The 11805-nt window shown below is 37.5% G+C and overlaps 1 protein-coding gene across 1 annotated transcript in view; it reads left to right on the top strand.

Moving 5' to 3' along the window:
* The window catches only part of LOC100940752 (cell surface glycoprotein CD200 receptor 1), a 31874-nt gene that overhangs the window by 13869 nt on the left and 6200 nt on the right, over positions 1-11805 (top strand). Inside the window, exon 2 of the mRNA XM_023517860.1 lies at positions 11016-11081. Within this exon, the coding sequence (XP_023373628.1) occupies positions 11016-11081 (66 nt within the window). The remainder of the gene's footprint in view (positions 1-11015; positions 11082-11805) is intronic.

Raw genomic sequence — 11805 nt, 5'->3', positions numbered from 1 at the left:
TCCTTTCCACATAATGTTTCTTTTCTTTGAAATGCTTTTTCCCCTTTTTTTGCATCTTATCTCCTTTTCATTAATTTGATCTTATATTAGTTATCTACTTATAATAGATACTGAGACATAATTGAAAATTAGTATCATCTTCAGATATAATGAAAAGCAACACCAATTTTTTCTCAAATACTGTCATTTCTAAATGACAAGCATGAAACATAGGAGACCTGTGTGATCATTTTTCTCTACTAAATCTATCTAAAGAACAATGCATTAATTTTATGAGTAAAGGAAATGTTTTCTTCTCTGCTTTCTTCAAACAAATACTTATTATCTCCTAGTGATTTGAATGCAAGAGAGAGCACATCATTGCAGGAGATTTACTCTTTTTATGACCTAATCTCAGCAGGGAAATCCCATCACTTCTGCTGTATTCTATTTGTTAGAGGTGAGTTAGTAAGTCTAGCCCACACTTAAGAGGAAGTGGGTTTTGCAAGGCATGAACATTGGAAGAACGTTGGGGCCATCTGAGAGGCGGCCTACGACAGATCCCAATACTGAGATAACTAGCTCAAGGTACACTTTCGTACTTTGCCTTTACTGCTATTGCAATGTCATATGATTGTCTAATAATTTGAGTAGTTAATATCTATTGGCCTTATTAGCTTGAAAGCTCTTTAATGAAGAGACATTTATTGAGTAAATGAATATTAATACAGCTATCAGCCTCCCTTCATCTGTTCAAAAGCTTTAAAGTACCTCATAGTTGATAACTCAGGTACTAAGTGAATCAAAACTATTAGTAAGTAATGATAACTGATCATTATCTTAAAACGTGGGGAAGAAAAGAAAATATTTTATTTATTTATTCGGTTTTTGGCTGGGGCCAGGTTTGAACCTGCCACCTCTGATATATGGGGCCAGTGCCCTACTCCTTTGAGCCACAGGTGCTGCCCAGAAAACATTTTCTTTACTTATCAAATTTATCATAAAATTAATGCATTAGTCTTTAGATAGCTTTAGTGGAGAAAAAAGATCACATAGGTCTCCTTTGTTTCATGTTTGCCATTTAGAAATAACAGCATTTGAGAAAAAATTGGTGTTGCTTTTCATTATACCCGAAGATGATAATGATTTTTAATTATGTATCAGAAATAGAATTGTAATTCAGGCTCTTTCCTCTCAAAGGCATGAAGTTCATGAACTGACTGGCTATTATGGACTTCCATTAGTCCCCAGATGATACTGAAAATCACTGTGTTCATGGCAAAAATATAATTAAATCACTTGGATGACAATTTATTTTATTTTCAGGACTTCTGGGGGGGGGAGGCAATTTATTTCCACAGATTGTTATTTGGACCCATTCAAATCCTGAAAATTCTTGGTAAGTAACACTTTTCTGTTTAACCTCTTTCTACAGTTTGAAGTTTATAAAAATGTAGTACAAATGTTCACTACCCAAAATGTTAAGATTAATATTTTAAGCTTTTTTGAGTAGATTCCTAGTAAAAGTTTCCATATCGTGTGACTTTACCGTGCTGTAAATGTGATCAGAAAAAATTCATGTGCTTAGTGTAGCTAAATAAAGGTTACTCTGACTATGTAGTTTGAATTTCCAGGTCTTTGTGTGATTAAGATCTCAGTCATAAAGTTGCATTCATTTTAAATGAAACTTAAATCATTAGGAGAAGTGTACTGCTTAATTAATACTTCAGTTTGTAATGTGCTTTGTATACCTTTCATAAATAAATCCTCAATGGTTAAGTAAATAAGAATAATGTGTTTTGCGGAGGGGGAAATGAGAGCATATAAATTCTTGTGTAAAAAGATTGAGGAAAGAAGAAACAAGGGGAAAAGAAAACGCATATCCCTTATACTTTCTAGCCATTAGAAATGGCTTAATGCTTACTCCATACATAATCCCTAATGGTTCAGCTCTACATTTGTTATAACTTTCCAGAGTTGAAGTTTGGAAGAAAACAGAGTTTTGAAGTTTGAAAGCTTGAAACACTAAATGAAGAGTGAGATCGTTTTATTTGGTTTTCCTCATGTGAAATGTCAGGATGTTTTCACAGATTTCAATATTTGTTTCGTGTTCTGTTTTTTAGAAGTACTATAGTAAATTCACTCAATTTTAAATAACAGTAAAGATATCAAGTTGTAAAGATCATAGTAAGCAATTAAATAAATTCTACTTAGTTCAATACCAGCATAGAGGTTCCAAGTCTTGTAAAGAAATTTTCATAGAAATGTCAAAATAAAACTATGGTACTATTTCTTTTTGAAGCTAGTTATTTTATTAAATCATAGCCACATTTTTTAGTCTATAGTTTTGCCCCAAGTTAAGGGTTTTGGTTTGAAGTTCCATTATCATCCTCCTAACTGCTTTGTTCATATTCCTCCAGGAGACTTGCAAATGAATGAAAGGATAGAAAACCTTAATTTTTTTGTTTCCCATCGCCATTTTTTTGTTACATTAGAAATAATAAATGAAGATTAGTGATAATGTAAAATATTTCAGTATGGAATAATCCATGCTCTCTTTTGGTTAATATCAGGCAATAAATTAGTTTTTACTGGGGATGGTGAAATTTCAGAAGTGCCCATTTCTCAGAATTTTAGAAAGTAGAGCACACAAAGTACAGCTTTTTACAAAAGATAAAAACTGTTTAACATCACAAGAAAATCATGTGTTTTCTTTCCTCTCTGGAGGAAGTTTTTATGGTGTATGGGTTGCATAGTCATGCCTCTGCAGTCTCTTGTGTGGGTGGATCTATGCTTGCCCAGGCATGTGACTATGATGACTTGGGAAAGGAAACTTCTAGTGCTTGAAGTGAGTAAGAAGTTTCACTAGTAGTAAAATCACAAAACGTTCTTACTTCAACTATGATTTCAGCTTGGATGAACAATTTTTTTAAAACATCGTTTCCAATGTCAGGAGTTTGTGTTTATACAGTATTTTGCTTTGTGTTTACTTGTGTGGATGTATGCTCTAATGTTATGTGTATTAAAACTTAAGTCTTCTATAGCCGAAGAATATGGGGAAAGAGGACAGGGAGGAGAGAGGAGGGGGGAGGGTGGGTGGAGGGACAGTGCTTGGTGGGACCATGCCTATGGTTCATCTTACAAGGGTACATGTGAATCTTTCTAAATGTAGAATATAAATGTCTTAACATAATAACTAAAAAAATGACATGAAGGCTATGTTAACCAGTTTGATGAAAGTATTCCAAATTGTATATAAAACCAGGACACTGTACCCCATGACTGCATTAATATACACAGCTATGATTTAATAATAAAAAAAAAACTTAAGGCTTCTGATACTATTTTAATTATGCTCTTTCAACTTTATTGAGGATTAATTTATGTACAATTAACTGTACCCACATGACAGTTGTATACACCATAAATAATGTACAAAACATTTTTGCCATTTACAAAATAGCCTTGTAGTCCATGCCTGCTTCATCCACACCTGCTGGCAACCACTAATCTGCTTTTTGTCATCATAGATTACTTAGTGTTTTATACTGGTAGCAATATTTTGCATGATATCTAGTATGTATTCTTTTGCACTTGTCTTGTTTTATTTAACAGAATGATTTAGAGATTCAACAATGCTGTTTTTCTTTTTGTCATTGAGTAGTATTGTATTGATAGTTTATCACTTAATTTTGTGTGTGTGTGTGTGTGTGTGTGTGTTTGAGACAGTTTTATGGTGTCACAGCTCACAGCAACATCAAACCCTTGGGCTTAAGCAATTCTCTTGCCTCAGCCTCCCAAGTGGCTGAGACTACACGTGCCTGACACAATGCCCAGCTATTTTTTTGTTGCTGTTGTCATTGTTGTTTTAGCTGGACCAGGCCAGGTTCAAACCTACCAGCCTTGGCTGTGAGGCTGGTGCCCTACCCACTGAGCTACAGGCATTGACCAATTCACTTAATTGTTAATTGACATTTGGGTCCTTTCTAGATTTTGGAAATTGTGAATAAATATATTTGCAAATAAGGCCACTATAAATATCCACACACAAGTCTTGTGTACACCTATGTACAAACATTGATGCATGGTCATAAAGGCCAGGAACAATCAGGGAAACACAGTATCACCAGAGAGACAAAACAAAGTGACAGTGACCAATTCCAAACAGATGGAGATGCATGAATTGCCTAAAAAATAAAAATAAAAATAGCTGTTTTAGGGAAGCTTAGCAAATTTTAAGAAAATACAGAGAAATAATTCAAAGAAATGAGAAAAATAATAAGTGACCAGAAGAAAAAAATAATAGAGAGATTTAAATAATAATAATAATTAAAAACCTTCAGAAATCCTAGAGCTGAAAAATACAGTGAGCAAAATAAAAACTTCAATAGACAGTATCAACAGAATTGATCAGGCAGGAAAAATAAATAAGTGAACTCAAAAAGAGGTTATCTGAAAATATGGAGTCAGAGGAGAACAAAGAATGAAGAATGAAAGGAAATGAGAAACATCATAGGATTTAGGGGACACCATCAAAAGAATAAAATGTCCAAGTCATTGGAGTTCAAAAGGGAGAAGGAAATAAAAGGGGGTAGAAAGCTTATTCCAAGAAATAATAGCAGAAAACTTTCCAAACCCAGAGAATAATAAAAATATTCAGGGCTTGGCACTCATGGCTCAGTGGTTAGGGTGCCAGCTACATGCATCACAGCTGGTAGGTTAGAACCTGGCCAGGGCCTGCTAAATAACAATGACAACAATAACAACAAAAAATATTCAGGTACAGGTAAGTCAAAGGTTCCCAATCAAATTCAATCTAAATAAGACTATTCTGAGACATATTAAAATCAAACTGTCAAAAATAAAGTGTAAAGAGAGGATCCTGAAAGCAGCAAAAGAAGATAAATAAGTAATATATGAGTGCATGCCTTATAAGAAAGCAAGTCTCTTTTTTTTCTGCATTTAGCCACACTGGCTATCCAGGAGGTTGAGAACTCACTCACCTATCCCTTCCACCACACAAATACTATAACCAGGATCTAAGAAAGCCACCTAGAGACCCAAGAATCAATCTGCCTGGACCAACCAAATATAGGTGTCAGGACATAAGGATAGACATGCTTAGCCCACTAGGTACTACTTGTAACATTCAGAGGGACCCATAAGGCATTTCAGTCTTGGAATAACTTCACCATAGCCTCTGCCAATGACAGCACCTCAATGGCAAGTGTATGCAGCATCTGTGACTGGGTAGTGGGATGGTATTCAGGCTCCTAGGGAAATGCTTGGGTAAGGGAGTGATCTCTACTCAGGTCCTACCATGAAAGTGGGGAACTGCCACTTTGATTAGTGGGTGAGGGGCTTGCCTCCCTCTCATGCCCCAGTCCAGTGGTGCTCCCTTTACCATTCCAGTTGAGGCAGCTAACCTGATGATCAGTCAATCTTGGCAGATTACACCCAGCCCATAATTCAGCTCCAGGCCAGAGAAGACACTGCCTGGCTCTCATCCTGCTCAGATCCTGAGGGTCAGGGGGAGTCTGATTCCAGTGCCAGTGGCTGGAGCACATGCCACATTGACTTCTCAGTTTTGGTTATAGGATCGCCTCCCCAACCCAAGCTGAATTTCCACAAGACAAAACCTTAGTGTCTCTAATGCTTAAGATTTTCTCTACAAGTTTCTAGGCCGCTGCACAGTTTGCTAAGAGCTGGTATTAAGAATATTTTCTTCCTGTAGCTGCATAGGTCTGAGGAAGTACAGGGGTGCACTCCTTAAAGCAATTACTTCTCCTAGCTGCTTCTTAAGTTAGATTCGGGGATGAGGAGGATAAAGGTGCACTCCCATGATTGGAATTGTATGATTTCCCAGTGGAAAGTGAACCATAAAAATACACTCACTCATTCTCTCCTGTATTTTATTCTTAGTTTTTGGCTGGTCCTGGTCATGTGGGCTAACTATTTTCCTCTTCCTTTCCAGAATTTGAAGTTTTCTGAACTCCCATGTTGCCTCTTTGATAATATATTCAAAGTGTGTTTGCACACTATTATTCGTTCTTCTAAGTGGAAAAAAGTTGAAAAAAAGAAGAACTATATAAAAAAAAAAAAGAAGAAGAAGAAGAAGAGCTATGATACAGTTTAGGTCCAATGCTGCTTTGCTGATTTTCTGTCCAAATGATCTTTTCAGTGCTGAAAGAGGGGTGTTGAAGTTTCCAAGTGTTACTATATTGGGTTCAGTGTCTCCCTTTAGCTCTAGTAATATTTGCATTTTATATTGGGTGCTCTGGTGTTGGGTGCATATTTTTATAATTTTTTTTTTTTTTTTTTTTTTTTTGCTGAATTGAGTCCTGTATGATTCTGTGATGTCCTTCTTTACATTTTTTAACTTAAGATCTCTTTCATCTGCTATAAATATAGTTACTCTGGCTTGATTTTGTTTTTTGTTTGCATGGAATATCTTTTTTCATCCCTTCTCTTTCAATTCATTTGTGTCTTTATAGGTGAGGTGAGTTTGTCATCCTTCTTTGCATTTTTTAACTTCAGATCTCTTTCATCTGATATAAATATAGTTACTCTGGCTTGATTTTGTTTTTTGTGTGTATGGAATATCTTTTTTCATCCCTTCTCTTTTAGTTCATTTGTGTCTTTATAGGTGGGGTGAGTTTGTCATATGCAGCAATAATTTGGGTCTTTTTTAAAAAATTAATTTGGCCAGTCTATATTTTTCAATTGAAGTGTTCAGTCTGTTTACATTCAAAGTTATTATTGATAAGTGAGAACTTACTCCAGTCATTTTATTGATGGTTTTCTGTTTTGTGTATCCCTTGTTCCTTATTTCCTTTCTTATTGTTTATTGTCTGTAGGGATAAGATTTTATTACTTTTTCTTTCTCCTTTTTTCAACTTTCCTTGTGAGTTTTATAATGTAAAATGCAAAATTATAAAACTCACAAAGGAAGATGTATATATTCTTTTGGACAAGGATGGATGTATATATTCTTTTTGCTGCCAGATGTACAATTATTTGACTTACTGTAAGGTCAGTCTAGTGGTGGTGAATTCCTTAGTTTTTACTTATCTGAGAAAGGTTTTATTTCTCCATCATTTTTGAAGAATAGCTTTGCTGGACATATATTCTTGACTGGTAGTTTTTCTTTTTTTCTTTCAGTACTTTAAATTTATCATCCCATTTTCTCCTGGCCTGTTAAGGTTTCTTCTGAGAGATATGCTATTAGTCTAATGTGGATTCCCTTTTATGAGGCTTGATGCTTTTCTTTTGCTGTTTTTAAGATAACTTTTTTTGTTTTTGTCTTTTGATAATTTAACTATACTATCTATGTCTTTTAGAAGACTTGTTTGGGTTAAATATTTTTGGAAAATTTTGTGCTTTCTGGATCTGGATATCCATTTCTCTTCCAAGACTTGGGAAGTTTTCTGCTATAGTTTCATTAAATATATTTTCTATGCCTTTTCTATTCTCATCTTCTGGAATTTTCATAATGTAAATATTTATTCACTTTCTGTGTCCCATAAGTCCTATAGGCTTTCTTCATTCCTTTTTGAAAAAGTTTTTTCTTTTATCTGCCTAAGTTATTTCAAAAGGCCTGTATTCAAGCTCATTCTTTCCTCTGCTTAGTCTAGTCTTGTTGAATCTCTATATTGCATTTTAAATTTTGTTTATTGAATTTTTCACCACTAAGATTTCCATTTGGTTCTTTTTATGATATGTATTATTTTGTTAAATTTCTCACTTAAATCATGAATTGTTTCCCTTGTTTTATTAAATTGTTTATCTGTATTCTCTTGTCTCTATCTCACTGAGTTTCCTTAAGATTAGTTTTTTGAATCCTTTTTCTGACATTTTTTATATTTCCTTATGATTGGGCTCTGTTACTAGAGATTTATTATCAGTATTATTTATCATTGGGGGATGTTATGTTTCCTTGCTTTTGATGCATTGTTATATTGATACATATGTACCTGGTAGAAGTGTTACCTCTTCCTATTCTATGGAGTGAGTGTCACAGAGAAAGACTTATTTTTCTTGATGGGTCTTGGGGTATCATTTGAGTGGAATGTGTTGACTTTGATTCTAGGTGGATGTAGCAATGTAGTCTTTGTACAGCTTTTTAGCTGTAATCCATGGTAGTGATATCTCAGTGGCCAAGACTGCAAGAGTTTGTGGTGGTTTCTGTACACCTTTTTGGGGAGTGATCTATTTCTCAAGTCAGGCATGTTTGTGTACAAGCTGTGGGTTGGCCAACTTGAGATCTGTCTTGTTGGGTTGGGGTCAAAGGGCAGTTACAGGGGCATGACTATGTGGCTTCTTGGACAGCCCCAGGCTATATCTGCCAGGGGTGGGCCAGACAGGGTGTTTCTTAGACCCTGGAGATAAGTATGTAGCCACTCAGCCAGTCCAAGAGTGTGTCTTCTGAGAACAGATCCACCAGGTTGTGTTGTAGTTTCTAGTTGCAGACGTGGCTGTTCTGTTGGCCTGGAAGTATGTCCATGGGAGGCAGGCCTGCCAGGCTGTTTCTCAGGCCCTGTGTGTAGCCATGGACCCAATGTACAAGTCTGGGGACATGTCCTCTGGGAATGAACCCCCCCCAACTCTGTCTCATGCCCTAAGCATAGGTGTAGAAATGCCTAAGGTTGTTTCTGTCTTGTGAGGGGCTTATGGGGATGTTTCTCAAGTTCTAAACAAGGACACAGTGCTGCTGGGCAGGCCTAGAGGAATGTTTGTGGGGAAGGGAATACAAGGCTGTTTTTCAGGCCTTGGGTGGGGATGGATATCCACTTAACTGTCCTGGGGGCATGTCAGCTGCTGAGTGGCTCAGGGGTTTGGGGGAGGGTGAACAGTGGTTTGACTGGTTCAATCAAGGGTTTTCCCTAGGTCAGACTGCCAGAATATTTGTCTGGCTGGAAGTATGGGCAGAGGGGGTTGGTTTCAGAGAGTCACAGGACCAAAGAGTAACAATATAGCCTGGGTTCAGGCTCCATACAACTAGGGTTGTGATGGGTTAAGGGGTTGGAGAGGTGCAGTAGCTCCTTTCCTCTAGAGCAGAGTCACTCCAGAAGTGGCTCTGGTCTCATGTGGTGCCATGCCTCAGCAACTCACTCACTGGGAGTGCATGGAGGAATGGGGAGTGCACAACTTATGCTTATAATCCATAGCAATGCAATTGTTTGAATTCTTGGTAGCTCTCCTATAGGCAAAATGCCTATATGCTTCTGGGCAAAAAAGCTGTTTGAGAGAGAGTAGTGAAAAGACTTTGTGCAGGCATATTGTTAAGAAACTGAGGCAGAATACCATGTGGCCAGGTTGATTGTGAGCCTAACATGACCAAGGCTTCAGCTAGAATAGCATTTACTGCGTTAAGGACTTAAGGTTGACTTTATAAGGCCAATGAAAAAGCCCTTTGAAAAACTGGCCAGATACCCATCAGTAACTTTTCCTGATCTGTGGTAAGTAATGAAGGTCACTTGCTGATGGGTCTGGGAATGGAAATGTGCTCGGGGACTTCAAGAGAAGAGGAATTTATCCAATGCATATAGGTATCTAATGGCACAGATGAAACTTGGGCTTGTGAAAGGCTTTTGAGAAGTCCAGCCTGAAAATTCCTTATAAAAGTTTCCAGCAAAAAAGGCCTACATGGGAGCAGAGGTTTGCCCACAAATTCCAGTATGCCCAAAAAGTTTCCTTATGCCTTGTTTAAAGATCTGAAGTAACAACCTCCAAATGGCAAGGCCAGCAAGGGCAGGTATTCAATCTACCTTGTTCCTCCATAGCCTCAGACATCATCAGATAAGAACAAAGAAGTAATGGCTAACAACATATTCTCATTAAGTTATGTTAAATTGGGTTATGTTGAAAGGGTTATATCAAAAGGTGTATGTTGAGTGGATTATCGGAAGCTAATCACGAGGTAGTCACATGATGTTTAAATGGATCAATGAGGTCATTGCTGTATTGTGCACATGTACAAAATTCCCTATATAAACCAACCACAAATAAAGAAACTTGCCATTTTGCCTGAGGGAGCAGATGGTCACCTTTATTTAAAACACAATTTCAATAAGTGTGCTTATTCTCTGTGACATCACTTTTTCTGTGAGACCCTAACAGCAACACTCTCCAAACTGGGATCAGGGCTTGTAAGGATTGTAGGATTATAACTTAGGAAGGACTATAAATGTTTGTGGTGGCACTAGGGGCTGGTAGGATTCTTCTGCTTACATTTCCTCTGCAAGGGGGCATCCCTCTTGACTCTGGGCCAATCCAGGTAGGGGTGGTGGTGGGGATGTGGCAGGGTACCTTTATGCTGCTCTCCTGGACTTCCAGTGACTTCCAGTACCTCTCTAACACTTTGCTGTGCTCCAGTGCTCTCCTTTCCACACTCCTCCTGGCTAATGTTACCTGTTTGTTGCCTAGTTCCATTCTTGTAGAGGGGGATGATAAACTTCCTCTAGTAAGCCAGTTTTCTAACATCTGCTTTAATTTTATATTTCATTTTTTACTCTTACAAAGCAGGGTAAATGAGAATGGAAGAAGGATGGATGAATTATTTTGAGTTATGGTTCTGAGATTCTTGACAAAGGGCTTTGTTTTATCCATCTGGGTGAGGTGCCCACCATTAGACCAAACAAATTTAATTAGGGGATAGAGGGTGACATCTAGAAAAAGGAGTGTAAGTGGACCAACTCATGTGAGATGTCCATATCAGACCATTCACTTGGTTGGGGAAGGAGGAAGAAGTGAAGGCAGGGTTACCTTATAAAAAGAAATAGTCAACATTATGAGGTGTCTTATCAATGGGATGGGAAGTCATTGATTAATAACCTATAAATGTAATTTTCAAGATGTTAACATGACATTCCTCTCAATGATGGTATAACTTATAATTTCTATTTTCCATGAGTGCTGCATAATTTTTGTTATGCTTAACTGATTGTCTGTTCTATTGAATAAGACTATGTGAGATAGTGGTTTCTACTCTGAGTACATAAAGTTGGTTTCATTGTCTTTCTCTATATATTTTCTAGCTTCAAATAGTTCAGACACGGATGGAAATCAGACGAAACAGAACTCTTCAGTACCCCTCTCAGAAGGTAACATGCTTCCTTTTGCAATGGCCAGTACCAGGGTGATGGAGGGTTGAACTTTGTAGAAACATTAGCTGATATCCTGGCTGGGGGAAGCCTTGTAACTATGTGAAGAATATGGTGATCTGAGCACTGTGAGCTGAGGAACTTTCCAGTTGTTCCTAAAGAAGCCATGTTCTTGCTTGTCTCTGAACCTTTGCTAAGTTGTGGTGGTGAAAAGAGAGTAGATTTAACGGCTTCTCAGATCTGTGTGAAGCTCGGTCCTGCCTCTTTCTTCATCTAGTTATGTGATTGCTATTGGACTGTGAAATGCCCGGCTTCAGTGCCACAGAGAGACAAGTGATACAAAAATAAGAGAGAAGAGAGAAGTTTAGCAAAACTTTATTTTGTTTACATAAACACAAATGTCCCACCATAGCTGGTCTAGCTCAGGTTACAGTAATGCCATCACTGACACTTGCCCCTGTTGCAGATGACAGATACTATTATTTCTCAGTAGGCTCCTATCAGTCATGGACATGTTGTATCAGTTTATAAGAAGCCTGAGGTTCTATGTTAGAAGATGCTTAAAGGACCCAGGCTTAAATTTTACCTTAAAAGATGAACAAGGCTCGGCGCCTATAGCTCAACCAGCTAAGGCGCCAGCCACGTACACCTAAGGTGGTGGGTTTGAATCCCCAGCCCGGACCCGCCAAACAACAATGACGGCTGCAACCAAAAAATAGCCGGG

Source organism: Otolemur garnettii, unplaced genomic scaffold, assembly GCF_000181295.1.
Source record: "Otolemur garnettii isolate 467f Iridium unplaced genomic scaffold, OtoGar3 scaffold00122, whole genome shotgun sequence".
In the NCBI taxonomy this organism is placed as follows: domain Eukaryota; kingdom Metazoa; phylum Chordata; class Mammalia; order Primates; family Galagidae; genus Otolemur; species Otolemur garnettii.
The sequence above is the reverse complement of the archived record's forward strand: the minus strand, read 5'-3'. Positions and strand labels throughout refer to the sequence as shown.